This window comes from Mytilus trossulus, chromosome 9 (genome assembly GCF_036588685.1).
Source record: "Mytilus trossulus isolate FHL-02 chromosome 9, PNRI_Mtr1.1.1.hap1, whole genome shotgun sequence".
In the NCBI taxonomy this organism is placed as follows: Eukaryota; Metazoa; Mollusca; class Bivalvia; order Mytilida; family Mytilidae; genus Mytilus; species Mytilus trossulus.
Genome location: NC_086381.1, coordinates 18267134 through 18290556, shown reverse-complemented (window position 1 = coordinate 18290556; position 23423 = coordinate 18267134). Strand labels below are relative to the sequence as shown.

Genomic DNA, 23423 nt, shown 5'->3' with positions numbered 1-23423 from the left:
TATCTAGACAGTAAAGAGAAGATGAGATCTCTAGAAACTATCGCAACCTGCCATTTGTTCATGTGCTTGTCCAAAGTCAAAAGCCTGGTCAGTCCCCATTGATTCTTGATGATTTTTTGTCCTTTTGAGTATTTGGTGTTGGGTGATCATCCAGAGCAACTGAGATCACCCCCAGCTTTTGATAGGGTTCATGTTGCTTATTCTTTTGTTTTTGATGTTGTGTCTTGTGTACTATTGTTTGTCTTTTTCATTTCAAGCGTTGTCAGTTTGTTTTAATATGAGCCATGAGCAATTTCCCTCTAGTATCTTTAGTCCCCCTTTGAAGTCTCTGTTATATTCAGTTTCAAGTTATCTCAACTTGTTTATACTAATGGCAATTTACAGCTTACATAATGTGCAAATACATGTTCATTGTTGAATAGTGATATTTGGGTTTCTATTTCATTCAAGTGTATCCTTTTGTTTGATGCTTCAGGTAAGAAAAATACATTTTATCAAAGGAAAGAATTGTTGGGATGTTAAGTGATGTTGATTACCAATAATTATGAGTTGCAGCCATACAAATGTATCATTGTGTTTATATGTTGTTAGAATACTTATAATAGTTACATGTTTCTCAGAGTACCTGTTGAAGTACCTCAATACATTTGTATTTAAATTTAAAACAAAATGATTTTTTCTTGCCGACATGTACAGTAGACACTTCTTCACACTGCATTTGATACATTGGACAAATAAATAAAGGATCAAAGACTTTTTTTAAATGGTGAATTTTATATGTTATCATATAACTCATAATTTTCACTGAAAACGGATTCTGAACAGATTTGTTGCTATGATACATGTATATATCTGTTCTAACAGCTTATGATTTATATATCTTTCATTTTGTCTCTAAAATTGTCTGTCACTTCATTCCTTTTGTCCACTGAAAATATAATGATTTTGCCAGAGTGACACAGGAGCATTAATTCTCCATACTAGTCCCTTCACTTTACAGAGTACTTCAGTTACTATTTCAGATAATTGTTTCACAGATTTTTCAACACTTCCTTTATCTGGACCTCCTAAGAGGATAGTCACATGTTCACTCTCAGATCTATTGTCATGGTAACGAGTTATTAGAATTTCACCTAATTCTAAATCTGCATAAACAGCATCTTTCCAGTCAGTTCTTGTTTTGACAATGTCTTGTAGAACACATACAAGCTTTTCAAAAGTTCCATCCGGTATTGTGAGTGGAAATTCATATTCAAATGCCAAAGTTTCATTGTTTGTTGTTGTCAAGGTAGATTGCATTTCTACAAGATCTGTGCCAATTTCACCCTTATTGTACCATGGGAGCACCATTAACGGACGAATATAGTAACAGCCATCAGGAACTTCTGGTTCGACTAACGAGTAGCACATCTCAAACAAGGGTAGCAAGGTCAAAAGGTCATCATATTCAGCTGATGAGAAATTATGGTAGAACCAAAAGCAGTTCAGCAATGGTCTTGGAATTTGACCTTGACTCTGAAACAAACTAACCACTTCTTTGTATTTTTCTAAAGAAAAATTTCCTTTGCAGACAAACAGGTTCCCTATTTTGGAATCTTCTCCAAGTTCGAAGAATTCATCATAATCATGTCGGAAAAGAGATGTTATGATATCATTGAACCGCCTTGGCAGATGAAAAATTATATTTTTCAGCTTTGGATTTTCTTTTAGCCAAAGGATTTCTCCAATGTCATGCAAATGTTTCATGCATTCCTCCACAGCTGTTCCCATGACATCACACTTTTGGCAGATTTTGGTGACCTCCTCCCACGTAAGGTAGATATGTTTGGTTTGTTGTTTGATCCTTTTACTGACTTTGGTCCAGGAATCGGATACATATCTTTTTGCGTTTGGGAAATATGTTGAATTGAGAACTAAGAGTTCAAGGCTATTGACAAGTGATTTGAATCCGACTAACCAATCCATACTGCTGACAGTTGAAACATCTTGAATAACATTAACTGGATTGGTCAGTAATTTTTCTACTATGTGGCGCTTGTCTTCCAGATGTGACAAATAATCACTTGCATAGTCCTTGGCTCCTCTTGCTTCGTTTATTTTCTGACCTAGCAGTTGGAGTTCTAGCAGTAGTTTGTCTTTTGCTCTTGTTTGGTGATTTGTCACCTGTTCCATTAAGATCTGCTTTGTTTGTTCTATTACGTCATGTTTCTTCTGTTGGTTTTCTTCTTCATCTTCTTCATCCTTTTCTGTCTCTTCATTTTCTTCTTCAGCCTCTTTTTGACCTGGATATCTGCAGAGGTCACTTTTCAAACCAACAAGTTTGATTACTGCCCCTGGAACATGTAAGCTAAGGTAGTCTAGCCATTTTCCAACCATTTCTTGATGTCTTTCGATACTATAGCTACTGTGGTCATATGCCAATATAAACAAAGCTTTCTGATCCAAAAACAGGGCAGATGGGGCACTGTATGTTGGATCTCCACTGAAATCGTAAATGATGAAGTCAACCATGTTTTCTGATTTCCAAATTGTTTGTTCTACAAGTTTTGTTTTCTCTGATTCACTATTTGTCAGCATTGACTTGCTGTGTACTAGACCATTTACAAAGCTGGTTTTACCACATTGAGATTCTCCAATAATGGCTAGTTTTTGTCGTTGTAGATGCTCTGTTTTCATAATAGCCAGTTTCTTCAAGTAGTCAAAGATTTTCGTTGGTTCAGACGTCCTCCAGACTTCTTTAGGAGGATATTTGAGTGGATTCCCATTCAACCACAATCCATATTTCTGCAGTTTGTCGTAACTGTGTGCCACGGTCAAATTTTCAAGGTTGTGTAGATGCATTGGGAGAGAATGAATCTGATTCTTTGCAATGTTTAATGTTGATAATTTCGTTAAGTCACATATTTCATCAGGCAGTTTCTTTATTTCATTTTTTTCAACGTCTAAAGTTATTAGATTTTTTAGACCTTTGATTGTGATTGGTAGATGTTTAAGGTTGTTGTCTGCTATGAAAAATTCACGTAAACTTTGCAAGTTAGATATTGTTGTTGGTATGGCAACAAGGGAGTTGTGACTTAGTTTAAGACTGACTAAACTTCTAACATTTCCAAGTTCATCGGGTAAAGTGCTGAATTGATTCTTTGATAAATCCAAAACTGTCAGTCTTGTCAAGTTGTAGGTATTTTTGGGCAGTACACTTAAAAAGTTACAACTAAGATTCATCTCACGTAAACCATAGTTTTCAGTCTTTGGTATATTGTTTATTTTGGTTGCTTCTAAATCAAGCACTTCTAGTGCAGGAAGTTCAAAAACAAATTCTGGAATAGAATCTGATGGAACCTGGCCTTTATGTAGAAATTCCTCCAAAACATCTCCAACTTTACGACAGAAACTTCTGTAATTTAAAGCGAGGGTTTTTAACTTGTGAAGAACTGGAAGTGTTTCTGGGAGTGTTTCAATCGTATTACCCCACAATAGTACTTCTTCTAGTTCCTGACACAATGCTATCTCTGGTGGTAGTCCAGTAATATTTGTATGTTTCAAGTTCAATTTCTGTAAGTTTATAAGTTGGCCTACTTCAGGGGGCAGGAAATCAATTTTGTTCCGACTTATATCCAGTACCAGTAGACTTGTTACTTGCCAGACGACAGGTGGTATTCTCGGCATGTTACATTCTGCTAGTATCAGTTCTTGTAGGTTAACCATTTGTTCCATTTCCTTTGGCAGACCATATTTTAAACCATTTTTACCGATATCTAATTTCCTCACTGTTGTCCATCGTTTTATGTCTGCAGGTAGCGAGCTTAGATTATTAGCTGATAGGTTTACAATACCAATGTTTTTCTCTGAAATAGACAGAAATAATTTTTATTGTCCATTATTTAAAACAAATATATATATACAGTGTTACTGGTATAGTGACATGTATCTAAGTTTTAAATTTACTTTCTTTTAACATAAAAGGTAAATAAGGCCATTTTTGGCCTTTTGAATTCGAAAGTAAAAATTATTGTAAATCTTCAGAAAAAAACAATTTTGAGATGAAGAACAGCAATAAAAGGGATGTTTCTTTGTTTTTTGTGTTTTTTGTTTCCTGTGCATGTACTGATTTTGTGTCATGGATGGATATCCCATATCCTTTGTTTTTCTAGAATAGTCTGTCAGATATTATTTTTATTTTAAAATTTTGTTTCACAATTGGCTTCAAATTTCTTGAATTTAGTGCCAAAAAAGTGTACAACTCCAAAACTATCAATATAACCTGAAGGCTTTATTGGAAAAATTATTTTGCTACATGAATTGTATGATGTATTTAACAAAGATTTTTATTAAAATCCTTTAATAATTTGTATCCAACCCACTCAAGGTATATCTTATCTCGTATGAATTTGCAAAATTTAACTGGCCTGAATTATTACCATTAGAACTTATCTTTAGATGCAGTGCATAAAACATGTATTGATTTTAAGTAGATAATTTATTGTTTTCTGCTAATTGGTTTCTTTTAAAAGAAACCTAATTTCTTTTTTATGTTTTGAATTCTACTTTAGTTTGAAAAGCACCATTAATGTTTAATTGTTTTTAAACTAAATAGGTCTTTTTCTGTCTTCTTTCAAATTCTTTATTTGATGTTTCTATTTTCGATAGAAAATGGGATGGATTGTAAAGATTGCAAAATGATCAATGTTTTAAGTTGGTAATAAGACAGAAAAGGTACAAATCAAAACTAACTAGTTCCAACTGGTAACTGTAGTTAAAATTTGTCTTGCCTTGGAAAAGAAGTTAAAGTTTTTTAAACATTTAAATTTCAAAATTGCATTAAACTATCAAAATAGCATACAGGCAAGAGATACCCCCTCCATTTGTTTTATGTAGTGTAACATATGCAAGTATTAATAAGATATATTTTCTTAAAGTAAATATATGTAAGAAGATGTGGTATGGGTGCCAATGAGACAACTCTCCATCCAAGTCGTAATTTGTAAAAGTAAACCATTAAAGGTCAAAGTATGGCCTTCAGCAGTGAGCCTGAAGTTGGCTCACACCGAAAACAGCAAGCTATAAAGAGCCCCAAAAATGACTAGTGAAAACCATTCAAATGGGAAAACCAATATAAAAAATGAGAAACGAGAATTACTTATGAACCACATCAAGTAAGTTTGTACCTGTTAGAAGAGGTCCAGGTACCCTCGTTAGTCCTTGATTTGACAAGTTTTTAATTTTTAAGCCATCCTCTGTCTCATTAGGCTCCTTTATTTCAACTGTCTTTTTCTTCTTTATAGCAGCTTCTTTGGTTCCTTTCCCCTCTAAATCAGACTTTTTATCCTTTGGTGTAGAGGTCTTGATAGTCTTTGGACTTGCAGATTTGTTACTTTTTGTGTCTGATTTTCCTGATTCTGGTCTTTTTAGTGATTTTCCTGATTCTGGTCTTTTTGGTGATTTTCCTGATTCTGGTCTTTTTGGTGATTTACCAGATCTTGGTCTTGTAGGAGATCCCTTAGCAGATCCCTTTCTTGTTGGAGAAGGAGATTGTTTCCTTGGTGATCTTGCCTTAGGGGATCCAGGTTTACTACCCGACTGACTTCTTGTTGGACTCTGAAATATAAAAAAGGATATTTTGATTTTTTTTAGTGTAAGAATTTGTAGTGTAAGTTGTGATGCATTAGCAGATTCTTGGGACTACTTTTCCCCCTGTGGTCATCATCAAAGGATTACAATGTGCTCTGTTACTAAGAGGAGCTAATCTGTTTTTTTAAGGAAAGCTAAATTTGCAGAAACAGATATTATGAAATATTCACTCAACATTGGCTAAAAAAAGAAGATGTGGTATGATTGCCAATGAGACAACTATCCACAAAAGACCAAAATGATACAAATATTAACAACTATAGGTCACCGTACGGCCTTCAACAATGAGCAAAGCCCATACCACATAGTCAGCTATAAAAGGCCCCGATAAGACAATGTAAAACAATTCAAACGAGAAAACTATTTATGTAATAAAATGAAGTCTGCTCAATTTTCTTCATGCTATTGATAGAATATTTGTAAGTTTACAAAATGTAAGTTTCCCCATTTCTATGAATCCTTCATAATTCAAAAAAGAGAAATCTTCATCAATATAAAGTACAAATCATCATTGAGTTTTTTCATTACATATCTATTTCAAAAGCCTTGATAATCCATTGATTGTGTCATAAGTTTATTTTACTAAAGAGCTTAAACTTTCTGTCTGTCAAATGAAAATTAAATATTCATTGCTAGGTGCTTTATAAGTAGAAACTCAATATATATGTTAATGAATGTTTTATAAGGGTAACTTATATCTTGGCAGTTTGTTACACATTTATTTATATTTAATAGGTTTTTGATAGAGATTTATATTAGCTTGTAAATTGTTTCTGAACTTGTCTAGGCAAATAAAATTTAGATTTTATTGAAAGGACATGTTTATGCATTTTCGTAATTTATCAAATGAATTTTGAGGTAGACTCAATCTATATTTTTATTTGTGACACTATGTAAATAATGAATGGAAACAACATTCAGAAATTTAGAGATAAAGGTATTAAAAGGCTTTGATATTTTTTGTAATGAATCTAAAATATTCTTATTTAAAACATACATGTTTAAAAAGAATTTCCAAAACAATCTTATTGAGAAACTTAAAAGTAGATTCAGATTCAATATTTTATTATGCATTTATAGTACATTTAATATTTAGAATTTAAATTCTTCCTTTTACATGTTCCATGACAATGTACTCCATTCATAAATATAAGAATTTAACATGAACAAATATTAAAAACTTTTAAATTAAAAAAATAAAAATCCCCCCAAATGACCCCCAATAAATGATTGATCAAATGATTTAAATATCTTATTGTTGACAACTTTACAAACAAATATTAACAACATACCATTTAAATTATCATTTTCATGCTCCTTTAAACCCCTTCAAAGGCAAAAATAAGAGCAAATATAATGCTTTTATTAATTACTATTTGGTTTCTAAGTGGAACTGCAGGGAGTCTTTTCATACCAAGCAATATTTCCGTAGAGCAGTCCTATTTATGTGATACAAGTTAAATAGTAAATAGTGCTTAATGATTTTGGTTAGATTCGAAATTTTTTTTTTTAATTACTTTATATCTCTTTGTATGTGTGTCTGTTTGTGTTTGTGTGTATCATTTACTTCTCAGATGACAGGAAAAGAGAGAGTTTCAGAGAGAGAAAGTTTCCCAAAAGGCAAAGAAGAAAAATCTGAAGATTACTTGACTACAATTAAAGAACTTGCAACATTTAGTTTTGAGAAAATAAGCATTTATTTTATTTGACTTTTCTACTAAAATATAAGAAGATGTGGTATGAGTGCCAATGAGACAACTCTCCATCCAAGTCACATAAGGTAAAAGTTCACCATTATAGGTCAAAGTACAGTCATCAACTTGGAGCCTTGGCTCTCGCCTAACAGCAAGCTGTAAAAACCAAGGGCCCCAAAAATGACTAGTATAAAACACTCAAAAAGGAAAACCAACCGTCTTATCTATGAGGTCAGTTAAAGTTTTAGACTTATTACTTGACTTATTTTTATAAAACTACCATTAAGAGACCAGAATTAATGATAAGTTATATTAAACTTTTCCCAAATGTGGCTTTGATGGATGGGTTATGGTGCTTGATATTATATAAAATCATGAGATAGAATTTGGTATCAGGATATATTACATAATCTGATTTGCAGACGTTAAAACCTCCTATTGAGGCCTATATTTATTTTGTCTGATCGTAAGGTGGTATTTATATTTTGTACTTGTATGGAAAAAATATTGATCAAGGATAAATTAAATATATTTAAATGTCTTTAACTCTATAAATTAATTTATTGAATAGTTAATGACATATTAGATTGAAGTATGGACAATGATGGATAGGAATATAAATGAATTCCCACACTGTCATGAATAGGGCCACATATTTTAAATGTTACCCATATTATTTACTATTGTTTACACACCTCTGTTTGTGCTGTCTATTATGCTGGTGTTATGGGGGTCATTTAAAAAAAAACATGTTTTATATTTTGGGAATCTTATTACCTTTATCTTTTAATATTCGACTGATCAAATTTTCAAAAGGGGGATGGTTAAATGCTCAAAAAGACAAGTTAACCCTATGCTGCCACATGATTGAAACCTTGTCAATAATTGTTTTCAGTTATATCTAAATTCCTCTTTTGTCTTTAAGTGAATAAAGTGTTAATGGGAGATCTTTGATGACCCTTATATATGTATATATAATTATACATATTCATGTATGATTTATTCACAAATTTTCTAAGCATTAGGTGTTTTAGAGTTTGACATATTTTATGGTAGGTTTTATATTGCTGAAGAATGTTTTACATCTAGATAAGTTGATTTTTTTTTTGCCTTTTGAAAGACAGTCAATGTTGTATAAGGGAGGAAATTTTGCCATGAAATAGACCACCTACTAACCCCACAGACAGATTTTGTGATTCTTTCGCATGTTTAAAGTATACCCTCACTAAACATGAAGCTTTTGGTTTAATGCTCTTGCCAACTGTACAATTTTGAAAGTAGATTCATGATTTGTTTATGCTATAAAAGGGTTGCCTATTTCTGTCCAACTTTGTCAATAGAACATGCTTTGTTTCATCAAAAACCAATATTGCAAGTTTTGTAGTTATATTCTATATTTGTTTCTTAATTCTGTCTTTGGTATTCATGAAGTTTTTTAATACATGTATAATATTTACAAATCTTTTAAATAGATCATTTGTTTGGAATACCATGTATGTGTTATATAAACAGTGATAAACCAAATATATATATAGACGGTTTACTGATGAACAATGTACCCCAAATGAAGAACCGTACTGATTAAAAAAATAACTCAAATTGCAAAATTCTTGATAATTTACCTTCATTTTGAAAAGCCAGACTTCCCTCTGTGTAATATTGTGAAATTTATTTCGTCATATTGACTTAGTTACCTAATATATGTAAATAAATACAATTTTAAGTTTGCAAAATTAATCTGCGGAATTAAGTATTTAAGCTTCTTTAATAAATTGTGTGTTTAAAGATCTAATTATTGTATTAAAAAAAGTCATGGCTAGAGGCAAAAAGTTTTTAACTTTGTATACTTGTTATTAAAAATATCTTACATATAATGTTATATTGTTTTTCTTAGCAGAATTTTATTGTATTTCTGGTATATGGAAGAGTTTCTGATGATAATACTTCTAAACTTTCAATTTTCTTTAGTAATTTTCAATTATAGAAATTATAGTGCTATCTGTTTTCAACTTTTTGCATGTACAAACATTTGCTTCCTAACCCATACCCTTATTTATTTAAGGAGTTATATATACTTTGCTGATAAAATCTGTTTATCTTAATGATTGAAAAAAGAAATTTTACATATTATATTGAAAGTCACAATAAAACTTATGGTAAAATAAACAATTGTTTACTCTTACCTTAAAATTGCTACTCTTTTCATTATTTTCAACTAAAGTTCTCTTAAATCTAGCCTTCTTAATCATGTTTTCCACACTTTGGTAAAGTTGTTTTCAAATATTTACAACTAGTAACATATTTCTCTCTAGATTTTACACAAGCCTCATGTTTCCATTTGAAACATTGTCAAAATGTATTTGATTTTAGGATTTAACTTGAGTAAAACCGATTATCAATGCCTCGATCTGTCAAACCAGGCTTTCGTTATTGATCTTTTTATGGTATTTTAATATCCCAGTGAGTGCTAACAATTTCGTCAATATATTTTATCTCAATTTTTCACTTGAACCAATTTTATCAGTCCTACACAGGTAGATATAGAAATCCATTTCTACTTATGTCAGAATTATAGGGGTACTTTTATTTCACCTGACAATGCACATTTGGGGAGGTCTCATGAGGGAGATTTTCTTGGTCAATAGAAGAAAGTAAAAAAAATAATTTGTTTTGTCATAGGGTTCAAAATTTTGTTTAAGAACAAACTATTTATCATTAGTGAATTAATTTGTGTGTCTGATAACAAGGACACGACTAGAATAATAGTTAAAACTTTTTCTCAAATTTTAGTCCTATAAAAAAAGCTGAAAAAAATTCTACAAGAAAATTTGGTATGAACTATTTTATTGAACTTGATTCGATTTTCTCTTACTTGATGCTATAAAATTGATTTATTAGTAATAAAAAGAAAAAAAACCTTCTAGTAACCCTTGTAGGGTCAATTGGGATAATTTAAAATCAATTGTTTAAGCATTTAATGCAGATTACAATCAATGTTATAATTGATTGGCTTTCAATCATGTTAATTATAATAAATGGTTAATTGTTTTGGACAAGATTTACAATCAGTTTACTGAGCTTGTTAGATGTTAGCTGTAACAATTTCTCGATTGACCGTATTTAGATAATTGAGAAATAGTGATTGATTATTTCCTAGTTAGAGGATTGGTTTTTTTTCTTTGATGTACATTCTGTTGACGTTTAGGAGTAATTCCACCATTGTTTTTCACCTATTAATCTTTTGACGTTTAGAAGTAATTCCACCATTGTTTTTCACCTTTTAGTCTTTATAAGATTTGTACTTTTCAAAAAGTTGTGCAGAAGTTGATATTATTTCAAATTAAATTTAGTTAAGAAATAGTTTGAATGAGTACAGTTTTATCCTGATAAGTACTAAAAAAACTAAATTTCAGATAACTATTCATTGCATTAAGATATTAACTATCACTAGAAATTAAGCAATATTAACTATCACTAGAAATTAAGCAATATTAAATTAATTTTTCACCCCTTTTTATACGCCCATTTATGGGACATATTATGGTTTACCATTGACTGTCTGTCAGTCAGTCCAGTCAGTCAAAATGTCGGATCTTAACTCAAAAACGCTTTTACCGATATGCATGAAACTTTGTTGAAATGTTTCTATCTATTGACGGGAGCTCCCTTTTTTTTTTTTTTTTTATAAATTAAGGATTATCAACTGTTTCCCATGTTCTAGGGATTTTCTAGTTTTTTGACAATAACTCAAAAACAATTTCACCAATTTGCAAAAAACTTTGGTGAATTGTCTATTTTTATTGAAATGTGCTTCCTTTTGATTTTTATAGATTTTCGACCATACGTTTCAGATTTATGGGGTTTTATTCATTATTTTCATTTAAAGAAAAACTGTTGATTCAAAAAGTTTGGGGATAGACATAAGAAGAGGTGGAGACAACTATACATCCAATAGTTTTTTCTTTGAGTAAAATTAATACTGGATGGGTTTTGCAAAGTTGAGATATCAATTACTGTAAACAAACTTTTTTCGGGGATACTTTATTTCGCGTTTTACCCTTTCTTTACCACTTCCCAGCTATTTAATTTCGTGATTATCTGATTTACTTGATGACGTTTATTAAGGAAAGATCAAAGAATGACATATTTGTGACAATTTATATTCGTGTTATTTTTCTACTCGTAAAAAAAGAATTGCTCTCGAAAAATAAGTTGATTTACAGTATGTGTATGCAGCATCTCATGAAATCGTAATAATCATCGCCCAATTTTGTCCTTTTGTCAACCATTGTAATGGTCCAAGGACACAGTTATCGTCCTTTGGTCAACCATTGTAATGATGAATTCACACAGAATTTTCCTAATCCTCATTCAATTTACTTGATTGACATTTCATCAATAAAATGATTTATATTGATGTGTTGAGAAAGGAAATTCTATTATTATCTCTTTACATATAATTGGAAATTAAAATTATGACATCTGATAAGGATTCTGTTTTGAGAGGCAGAAATTTTATATATCACTTTTAGAATTGATTTGTTTATCATAAACAAGAGAACGTGTTATTCCGTACGGTGACCTATAGTTGTTAATGTCTGTGTCATTTTTTAAAATTTTTTTTGATAGTTATCTCATTGGCGATCATACCACATCTTCTTTTTTATATTCCCTGCCTACATGAACATTCAGAATACTGAATTTTCTAGTAATTACTTTTAATGATAACTAATATAATGCAAAATCTGACTGTAGTACATGTCAGTTTTAATGTTGTAATATCAAAAGTATATCACAAAATGCATCATGATCTAAAATAATCAGATGCTAAATTAAGCGTAATTTAAATAAATCATCAAATAAATTTTTAAAATTTTTATGACGAATGTAGTAATTTTATTGTAAACCCCAACTTGATGCAAATGCTGCCTCAAACTTGTATTTATATTTCAGTTTGAAGCTTCAATATTAAAATTTTAAGATATATTAGATAAACGATATTGAAAGTATATTGGATATTTAAACTTGGACACATTAGTCATGAAAAGTATTGGAAAATACCCTAGTATTATGCGTAGTGTTTAGACTTAATCATTGTAACCCAGGTTTTAATACCCAGACAAAGTCAAAACCAAATTGTGTATAGTGATATTGTAAATCGTAATCAAATCGTAATCTGCTGTATATAATAGCACTTAATTAAAATCTAAATAATCTTCAGAACTGAAAAGAAACTTTAATTGGATTAAAAATGAAAATGTACCTAGTAGCAAGGATAACATGGAGAGGTATAAGACTTCAAGCATTTAATTTTGTGCATATCTATAACAACATTATAGTAATGTATGTCGGTCTGAGGGTTTCATTTTTGATTTGTTAGGATTGACTAGTTTATGCTCTGATTAAAAAAAAACACTAAGATTTTTTTCGCTTTTCATGAAGTCGCCTGTATCCTTAGTGTGTGATCCCTCCTTGCATGAAATGATGTTTGTACTGGTTTGAAATAAGTGCTCACCATGAATAATGCTCTTTTAAATCATTTTAAAAAAAAGGTATATAAAGTTTCTAAATGATATCACTTTGGTTTATCCTTGTAACCTTGTGGATTCAGATCTTTTACAATAAAAGAATCTTTATTATTTATTTTTGGTCAATATTTGTAGAATAGAAAGGTATTGTCAATAGAAAACTGCAATTAATGGTATGATTACTACATGTAAGTGGTCAAACCATATACAATTCCAGGGCTTTTCTTATATATATAGAAAAGTGCATGAATAAGAATGATATTTTGAATGGCTACTTTTGTCCATTGGCAAATATTACATTCATATTCATGACAAATGCATGTTAATGTGATTTGACTTTAATCTATTCAAGACCAACAAACTGAGTTTAATTTTAAGTTTTTATTTAACATTTTTTCTATTTTATAACCTAAAAGTTATAATAGAGCATTTCAACGTGTACAATAGAACTTTTGAAAAAAAAGGTGAGCTGTCTTGTACTTCTTTAAAGTACATTGTTTTGAATTGGTGGGTACGTGCAAATATTTGAAATAACATATCTTTTTACACATTCTATTACGTGAACCAAAAATTAATTAGTTACCTCCATAGTTGAGAAAATGTAAATATTTCCCAGCAAATAAATGAACAAATAGTCTCCAAAAACTGATCTAAGTTAATTCCATCTTTACAATTGGAAGTTCCTAATCACCTCAGTCATAACAATAACGAGTTGGGTATAGGTAACCATGCAATTGACAACTAATCAAAGGATATGCTAATTTCTAAAGTGAAAGGCAAATCTGCCCTGTGTATTTAAATTGGTAGTAGATAAACAGAGATTTTTATTTGTAAAATGTATTTCATTTAAAGAAATTGTTCAAGCAAGTGTGACATTTAATCTGGTCTATGATTGACTTGTATGTATATATATTACACTGGTACTTGCATTGACCAGACATTTTATTTGTACATTTAAATTTCTCCTTAAAGTTTTCATTTCATATCATGTTTGTGTGGTTAGATTTAGAAATTTATTGATAAAAAATGAAGGAACTTTTAAATTATTGATTTAATAAAAGGTTTATATGTATATACCTGATATATATATGTATTGATGTCATATAAAAGTAATAATTTTTTTTAAATTTATTAGTATGAAAGCATTTGTTTGAAGTCATTTGTAAACTTTTAAAAAAAAAGTAATATATTATAACCTTTTAAAATTATTCAATATTTCTCATCAAATTAGGAAATAATTTGATCAACTTGTGCAAAATTAATGAGTTTTTGTGAATACTTGATGAGCTTTCATATGTATCATTTAGCGGAAAGGATTCTTTTTACATGAATCTATTCATCCATTTTCGCCCTATGACTATAGATCAGTTTGAACTAGTTCTATGGATTATGCAGAAAGATTATAAAACAATACAATAGTCATCTATATGTACATGAAAATGATAGACCATTGGTGATCTTGTTGATAGTGCTTATAATTTGAATATGAAAAAAAGATGTGGTATAAGTGCCAATGAGACAACTTTCCATCCAAGTCACAATTTGCAAAACTTAAACCATTATAGGTCAACAGCCTTGCCTCACCCCAAACAGCAAGTATAAAGGTGGACACAGTACCCTGATGTCCATGACCCCAGGGGTATGCACAACTATTTCTCATCAATCATTTCTAAATTTATAGTACTGGGTATCTTGATAACTCTAATTGAACGGCAGAAACTATATACATATGATACATAATATTAAATTTAAATTTCCTATGGTCAGGCAGGTGCATTATTTGTCTGAATGTCTGAATACATCAGCATGACAATTTTAAGTCGTATACCAACATCACTGTTAGTCAAATCTAAAAACTGTACTCACATATATGTTTTACTTTATTTTATCATGCATATTGCAGAGCATAAAATGGGGGGAATTGTCCATATCTAGTTTCACTCTATGTCTTGATTTTTTTCTATCTACACTGTTATACTAGAAATGTACTGTGTTAAAGCTGATTTCATCGGGTGTGTAGCTAAAGGTAAAATCTTTGGTTAGCTTGCTTGCTAGCTGAAATATGAAGTCATTATTAGGTTAGGTAAACTACCCTCCTTTAAGAATAGACTAGTCCAACAGATAACCAATCGGTCTGTCTAGGATTAGGCTACTTCCAAAGGAGGGAAGTATACCTTGCTAGTAATGACCTCACGGTTCAGCTAACAAGCAAGCTATTACCTTTATCTACACACTCAATGAAATTGGCTGTAAATGGTCAAGTTACTTTGTGCTTTTGAAATCAACATCCATCTCCTTCGAATAAAAGTAATAATACAAACGTAGACAGACAACACATAGTCTGGACAGCATGACTTGTTACAGGTTCAAAATTTATGTCTCCTACAATAATTATTAACGTTTTTTCTATATCGTCTATTTTCAGCTAATGCTACAGATCTTGATCATATTAACAGGGAACTATAATTTCTTCAACCTTTTGACCATAGTGCTATGTATTCCTTTACTAGATGACCAGGCATTTGGAAAGAAAGGTAAAACAGATTAAATGATTTAGATTTGGTAAAAACTATTTATTTGACAAGAGTTTTAGAAAGTTTAATGTGTACATGTTGTTCTCCTCACTAAAAAAATTGGAAAATAAAAACTCTAAATCTGGGTATGGGCATCATTAAATAGTAAGAGAATATAATAAAAGTTTTGGAATGTTCAAGTTTATGAACATAGAGTATATTAGCAGAAACTTGAATGCATCAATGCAAGCCATGGATTATAAAGTAGAACTTGAGAAATTATGAATCTTTGTCAACTTTGAAAGGTCTAAATACCAAAGATCAAAGTCAATATAAAGTACATAGGTGTAAGAAAGAAAGAAAAAAAACTTGGTATTCACATGTTATTAAAAAGGTAAAATTTTCCTTATTATATTCTTATGTGATTCCAGTCTTATATCAATAAACGTTTCTAAAGCATACATTGAATTTTGTTCATTATCGAGATTATTAGTACAGAAACTTATCAAAATAGTTCACTTTTCTGAAACAACAAATTATCTTGACCAAAGATAAACTTGTTGAGAAGTCAACAAACACTTGTTTTCTGGTTAAATAACACTTAATACCATAACTGCCCACTCCTGGTAAACAAACAGTTTACATATAGATCTTAGTAGTACAGACAGCCTTTACTGTAACTCATTTTTCACATAATTTATTATCTATAAAATACAGCTTTCTAGAAGGGTCACTTTATTGTTATGATGTATGAAACTTTTTTTATATGTGCAATATGTTTACCTCAAGAACTAATTGGTCTGTATAATAATACATATACAATGAGAATATGAATTCATGGAATACTATGCCCTGCTAACAATATCATATTTCCATGTCAGGTTAAATGTAAATGCTGCAACAAAACCCTAATTTGTCCTATATTCCAAAATGTTAACTTTATAACAAACATGTGTATTATTTAAGTTTCAAGCTGATGAATCACAGGCCACCTTATACCAAAATCTTTTAACCAATATTAAGAGACAGTTAGATTACCTTACCTATTTTGAAACAAAATACCCACTGGTATTGTAGGCAGGGCTTAATAATCCACTAAATGTACCAATATTTATTTGATTTGTAAGTAAGAATTGAAAAGAAAAATGGACAAATGTTATGTTCTTAAGAATTACCCTGATCAGCAGTATAAGGAATTAAAGAAAAAACTCAAATCATTAATATAGTTATTTACTTTCTCTCATCATTTTCTCTGTCTCTAAGTTCCAACACAGTTCACACTGTTATAAAAAAAAACTATTGGAATAGTCACTTTCCAATTTCTCCTGAATGCTTACTTTGGACAATTTGCTGCAAATGTATAGTGGAAAATATTGTATATTTTATTTGAATTATATATATATATATATGACGATAGAAGTAAGCATATTAAAGTAACATTGACTATTGTTCTATTTATATTTCAGGAAGGAAGAGAACAAGATCTACTGGACTTTTATCTAACATTTTTGAGATAGTAACAGTATGTTACATAGGTTACCAGACTTGGAAGCTGTTTTCGTTACAAGTTGTAACCAGTCCAAGTTTTTCTATAAAGTCAGAAATAGGTAAAATAATTATAGTGTACATAGTTACTGCTGTTAAAAGTAGAATTTTATTTGCACGTTTTATTTTAGAGAGAAAAAAACACCTTAAAAATATGCAAAGGTCAGGAATTTTAGAAATAATAAAAAATTTCCTGATTAACAATCTCAACAACAAATTAGACATTGTATGGAATCTTCGATAGTATACTTATCTGATTCTGTCCTTTTAAAACATTTGCTTCACCACAATACTGATCTCAATCTTTCTCAACATCTGAAGCCACTGGGGTAAAGCTTATGCCCGTAACTGCATTCACGGTCATCCCAAGATGTCAGATGGAAAATTAGGTCAGTTTCTGAATTGTCTGTTAAAGTGTTTCTATATCATTTTCTTTACAAATCATACATTGAAACGATGTAAATTTATAAAAGATTCACTCGGAAATCACAAATTTCTACTGAGAAATGTGCATGAAATGGGAAATTCGATTTGAAAAAAAAGATACATATAGTGAACTATGCATTTGAAGCACGTCTTAGTTTCTTCTACTTATAGGATAATACTCTCATATTAATACGTTTATACCAACACGCTTAACTTCATTGGATACAAAAAGGTAGTTATATAAATACAGATATTTCTTAGAAATGACTGTCATCCTTTAAAAGTTATGGTCATCATTTACAAATTACGGTCATCTTAAAACAAATTACGGTCACCCTTGTTATGATTCACTGATTCTGTTACGGTCATCTCTATTGTGATTTACGGTCATCTGAGTGATTTTTTCAAATCGAAATTCCTATTTCAAGCACATTTCTCTGTAGTAATTAGTGATTTCTGTGTGAATCTTTTATAAATTTACATCGTTGAAATGTATGATTTGTAAAGAAAATGATATAGAAACACTTTAACAGACAATACAGAAACTGACCTTATTTTTCATCTGACATCTTTGGATGACCGTGAATACAGTTATGGTCATCAGCTTTACCCCAGTGGAAGCCCAAGAAAATGTAAAATTAGATATAGGTGATAGGATTGCCAATGATACAACTGTTCACCAGAGTAAACAAAACATGATGCATTGAGCATAACATTTTATACATCTTATTCATGACAATTTAAAGAAATTTTAACAAATCATATAAGAACTATAGGTTCCTGACTTGGTCACATCATAGCAGTTTATCATGAATATTATTAATTTATCATGGATATTATTAATTTATCATATGGTGCAGACATGTTAAATCAATTGATCTAATAGTATGTATTGCATACAGTGTTTTTATGAGATACAGAAAGCTAAAACTTGATAGATAATTCATCAAGGAAAAATTAGAAATAGGGTAAATGACTTGACTACTGGATGAGAATCACGTGGAAATAAGCAATCTACAAATAATGATATCATATTGCTTTAACACATGAATATGAACAATTATGGGGTATTTTTAAATAAGACAGCTCTAAAACAACAACAAAAAACACCCTAACAAATACAACACCAAGAGGTCACACACTATCTAGAAATGTTTATCTGTTATATACTGATAAAACTTTTTCTGAATATATATATTATCTGTTTTATTATTTTCTAGCTTTTAGTTCTAAAGAATTTGACCATTGGTTAGAACAAATAGTTCCATGGACAATAGTAATAGGTTGTGTATCTCTGGGATATGAAGTTCTTCTTTCTGTATTAAGGTCAGTATGTCAGTACATGTATGTCAAATAATCCTTCATATGTTTTACTCTTAACTAAATTATCATGAATACTTTATACTTGCCAAGTTGAGATACAGCAATTCATTTCCACAAAAACTTTAAAAAAAACTTCTAAAAAGTTAAAATCATTTCAGTATAACTCACAACCCCAGGTAGACAAATTTGACAAAAAAAGTAATAGATATTTGTCTTGGTGTTTAGTTTATATTTTGAGACTACTATATTAGATATGGCCCTTGGACATAGAAAATTACTTGAAATTATATGTTATCAAGAACATCTGTTTTACAACATGAATTGAAAACACAAAACCTTCTCACTACAAAGCTTGTCTATCATATTTGTTAACTCATCCAATGTTCTTGTCATCAGGTGACATTGAAAAGCATATGCAATACTCTCTCATTCCAGTATTGTTCGGACAGTTTGCTCAACCATTTTTTGATGTCATGATTTAGAGCTTTATATAATTACAGTAATTTGACTACAGTATTGTATTGACTGTTTGGTCATTAGTATTCCGTATTGTGTTTTAGTGTTCAAAACTTTATTATTTAGATGTTTTATTATGCACCTACTACAAAATGTCGGGGATGGGAACATATTAGTTTACCCCTGTCCGTCCAACTGTCTGTTCGTCCGTGGGTACATTCATGGGTCTGTGTGTCTGGTCGTTTGTCTATGTAGATTAAGATACATTATTTGTTAGGCTATATCCTCCTACAGTTTTAATATTTTGTTGGCTGTTCATACACATAATGGAGGTTTACATGGCCACAAGGTTTTGATTTATTTCAAATATTCTGAAAATGACAGGTAGTTGGATTTAGTCATTTTTTTGGGACTAGCTACATAAAGAGATCATGGTTTGTCAGGCTATCTCATCCTACAGTTACATCATCATACATAATGTTAAACTCGTAACTTTCTATAGTCAGGCAGTGGCATCATTTGAGTCTTACAGACCAGGTTATAATGTCACGTTCAATTCCAACAGCACTGTTTGTCAAATCTAAAATATTTGGAACAATACTGATGCATATGGCAGAGCAGAAAAGAGGGGGGGACATTGTCCATTTCTAGTTATCTAATGATTTCATTAATGTTTTGAAAGTTTGGTGAGTAGCGTTATATATGTTTGTGATCTAAATTTTAGTTTATAAATGTTTTATATTTTACTCCACTAAAGTATGAAAAGTATGGCCAGCTGTGCTATATGTTTGTGATCTAAATTTTATTTTCTAGATGTTTCATAACTGATTCTAATATTGTATGGAAAGTATGGTCAGCTGTTTTATGTCTAGTGTTCGGTGTGCTTGCTGTGGCAATGTTCTGTTTAAGTCTGGTAAGTAATGTTACATATAAACTGTTTCGCAACCAAGGTGTCACTTTATATTATGTGACAGATGAAATGGAATAAAACAAGCTGACATTTTTTTAACATTTTTGATACATATCAAAAACAGAGGTTGTTTTATTAGAACATCTAACTGACCTAATTTACATCTTCAGTTGACCTCTTTTTATGGCGTTCACCATATCCTCTTGTTCATGTTGTCTTATTTTATATCCATTGTAAAGCAATATCTTGGCAAAGATTACTATGGGACATTTTAATGCCCAACCTACGATAGTAGAGGGGCATTATGTTTTCTGGTCTGTGGCTCCGTCCGTTTGTCCGTTCATTCGTCCGCAGGTTAAAGTTTTTGGTCAATGTAGTTTTTGATGAAACTGAAGTCCAATTAACTAGAAACTTAGTACACTTGTTGCTTATGATATGATCTTTCTAATTTTAAAGCCAAATAAGACTTTTGACCCCAATTTCACGGTCAACTGAACATAGAAAATGAAAATGGGAGTTTCAGGTTAAAGTTTTTGGTCAAGGTAGTTTTTGATGAGCTGAAGTCCAATCAACTTGAAACTTAGTACACTTGCTGCTTATGATATGATCTTTCTAATTTTAAAGCCAAATTAGACTTATGTCCCAATTTCACGGTCCATGGAACATGGAAAATGATAGTGCCAGTGGGGCATCCGTGTACTTTGGACACATTCTTGTTAAGACTTACACTTGAATATGAAAACATACAAAAAATGGCAGTTGCTGTGAATTGCAATATGAAGCTTGTTGATACTGTTAGCTTTTCTGTTAGAACATTGTTTGACAGTATTCATCTGCTTTTAAAAGCACTGAAACAGGTGTTACTTCAGTGACTTATATATGATATTAAAGCATGACAACTGCTTGGTTATTTAACAGTAAGCTAGTACACTGATAAAAGGTTAAGTATCAATAAACAAATAAAAAGAAGGACTAATCTGTGCTCTGGAAGTGTAGGCAGTTACTGGACTATTATTTTAGAATTCATTTAAAAATTATTTAGTTTTGGATAGGAAATGATAATACGTGTGTAAAGTGATTTTGACACTCACAATGTTAAAATAGTTTTGTTTTAATGAAATGTTATTTAATCATGTTTATATAATTTGATAGTTCCTTTTGTATGAAATGAAGAAAATATTCAATATTTTAGGTACCGTTTACAACAGGTATCCATCGTCCGTCACAGAAACTACTCCCAACAGATATAACAAGAATGCATGAAAAAACTAAAGAATTTCACATAGCAAGTTCATATGGATTATTTAGAAGGTACAGGGAAATATAAACATTGGACATTTTCATGGCAGACTTTGATGTCTTATATTTACGTTTGTTACTTCATTGTTATTTTCTTATCCTATAAATGTATGAAATACTTGCCACTGGACATTAAGCAAACAACAACCAACTAATCAATCCTGACCTTGATCAATTTCTAGTTTACAAATGTTTGCTAGTCTATAGTGCTATTGTCAAATGAAATCATGGATCTGATTGGTCAGAATCAATATCAGCTATTCTGAAAAAGATCTGAATTGGTTATAACCTATCAAAACTTGGTTCCCTTTGTCAATAGCTTAAATCAATAATGCATGTATAAAAAGTACACTGTGCATGAAAGACTTAAATAAGATAAAGTCTTAAAATATTTCTGATTGCAGGTTCCTTTTACTAATGAATTAGATTGGAAGTCAAACCAAAAAATTCCACCAGCAGTTCGTAATGTCAATGAAAAACTTGACCCCTTCCAAATTACCAGTTCATATGGACTGTTTAGAACGTAAGACTTAGCACCACTTTTTCATAGTCTCTGTCCATGTTTGCTGCTTAGGGTCATTTTTCTGTCTGTGTGTCCCAGTTTGTCTTTTATGTTAGTTTTTGGTTTTTTAGTTTGCATGCTGGAAACACTTAAATATTTTTTGGAATTATATCATGTTTTAATTATACAATTATGTGGCTGCTTTTGGACTAATAATTTAGTTGGTTGATCATATTTTGAACATTTGTAAACTAAAGTTTCCCTATCATTATATTCCCTAGATCATTATCAATTTTGTACTGATTGACTTTGGTTGTTTTGTATCTCAGTTTGTTTTGTAAATGATTAAATGATCTTAAAAACCAGCTATGTGTTTCATAAGTCAAGCAAATGATAGTATCAATATGCTTTAAATTCAGAGATATTTTTGTTTTGTGAAAACAGCATTATTTTTATTTTTTGAAAACTGCATAATGACAAGTTCTGCAAAAATACAAAGTTTGTGAATATTGACACCATGTATGTTATTAATCTCACATTTTTGTCCATCTTTCAACAATTACAATAATAAATGTAGGCATATTTTTATATTTATCAGTCTAATTGTTCTTTTGCTTCATGCCTTTTGACTTCTTATATTTTAAGATATTAACTGTCACAAATCAAAGAAAAAAAGAGTACTTCTATTGGTTGTTATACTGTCAGACTTAAAATGAAGAAAAATTAGTAAAATTCAAACCAATTTTATATCTGCTTTGTTTTGTTTCTGTGTAGAATGACTGGTGTCGGTGGGAGACCAGAAGTTATTGTAGAGGGTAGTAACAGTATGCAGACAGGTTGGAAGGAGTATGAGTTCCTGTATAAACCTGGTAACCTGTCTAAAAAATTACCTATAGTTGGTGAGTATAGGATAACATTATAGATAAAGAAACATGGGTAATCTGACCATAACGATGTACTTAGATGAAATTAAAAAATCAAGACAATAAGTTGGAAGAGCATTTGTTAAGGAACAAAATAAGCTTAATATTGATAGATCATGTACTAGCTTTTTTTAAGATATTTGATTTCTTTTAAATTTGGTGAGAAAGGCTGATTTGCATTGGTATTATTTGGTCTCAAATCAAATGATTAAAAAAAACAAGAATCTGCTTAAATTTTGGTAAATGACATTTTATGAGTTATTATAAATTTTATATGAAAAGATAAATGGGTGAAGTTATAAGGCAAAATATTTTACATTGTACCTTATGGTAAAAAAAATAAGGAGTCAGAACATTTGACTAAAATTCCAAAACCTCACTGAAGTACTTTTAGAAATTTCCTGATTCCTTGATCAACTTTAAGTTGTTGGTACTGCATAATATTTGCAGATACTTTGATATAGGTTAGCCATGTTTTCTGTTTACAATCATTGTAAGTACATATGTCCTTATGTTTATTTGACTTGACATAATTTTCATTGATGATTCAGTGTTAAGTTTTTGTGATATCTGTAGTAACTGCTAGGTCACAAGATTTTTCAACATGAAATTCCATCATAATCAGTTGAGATATTTCAGCATGTCCACCTTCTTTTTAGCTCACCTGGCCCGAAGG

The 23423-nt window shown here is 30.6% G+C and overlaps 2 protein-coding genes across 4 annotated transcripts in view; one reads left to right on the top strand and one right to left on the bottom strand.

Annotated features, from left to right (window-relative positions):
• The window catches only part of LOC134685236 (lipase maturation factor 2-like), a 53814-nt gene that overhangs the window by 9158 nt on the left and 21233 nt on the right, over positions 1-23423 (top strand). The window contains exons 8-13 of one of the 2 annotated variants that reach the window (XM_063544760.1): positions 15276-15384; positions 16830-16970; positions 18555-18660; positions 19927-20026; positions 21727-21845; positions 22599-22723. In XM_063544760.1, coding sequence (XP_063400830.1) covers positions 15276-15384; positions 16830-16970; positions 18555-18660; positions 19927-20026; positions 21727-21845; positions 22599-22723 — 700 coding nt within the window. Of the gene's footprint in view, positions 1-15275; positions 15385-16829; positions 16971-18554; positions 18661-19926; positions 20027-21215; positions 21335-21726; positions 21846-22598; positions 22724-23423 lie in introns of both variants that reach the window. The other variant, XM_063544759.1, reaches the window with a different exon arrangement.
• LOC134685234 (malignant fibrous histiocytoma-amplified sequence 1 homolog) lies at positions 685-13654 on the bottom strand. Of its 2 annotated transcripts, none has more exons than XM_063544757.1 (3): positions 9506-9846; positions 5166-5595; positions 685-3845 (listed from the first exon to the last, which is right to left on the bottom strand). In XM_063544757.1, the coding sequence occupies exons 1-3, from the start codon at positions 9569-9571 to the stop codon at positions 913-915; spliced, it is 3429 nt and encodes a 1142-aa protein (XP_063400827.1). In that variant the 5' UTR covers positions 9572-9846; the 3' UTR covers positions 685-912. The 2 variants fall into 2 exon arrangements, with proteins under 2 accessions (XP_063400827.1, XP_063400828.1); XM_063544758.1 differs by lacking the exon at positions 9506-9846 and adding an exon at positions 13434-13654 and having other exon boundaries at positions 686-3845.

Bases quoted from the DNA above. Each gene is read 5' to 3' on its own strand.
- LOC134685234 (XM_063544757.1), bottom strand. From the start codon at position 9,571: ATGATTAAGAAGGCTAGATTTAAGAGAACTTTAGTTGAAAATAATGAA. The intron at 5,596-9,505 runs GTAAGAGTAAAC...TTTATATTTCAG, and splicing joins AAAAGAGTAGCAATTTTAAG to AGTCCAACAAGAAGTCAGTC. The intron at 3,846-5,165 runs GTACAAACTTAC...TGTCTATTTCAG, and splicing joins ACCTGGACCTCTTCTAACAG to AGAAAAACATTGGTATTGTA.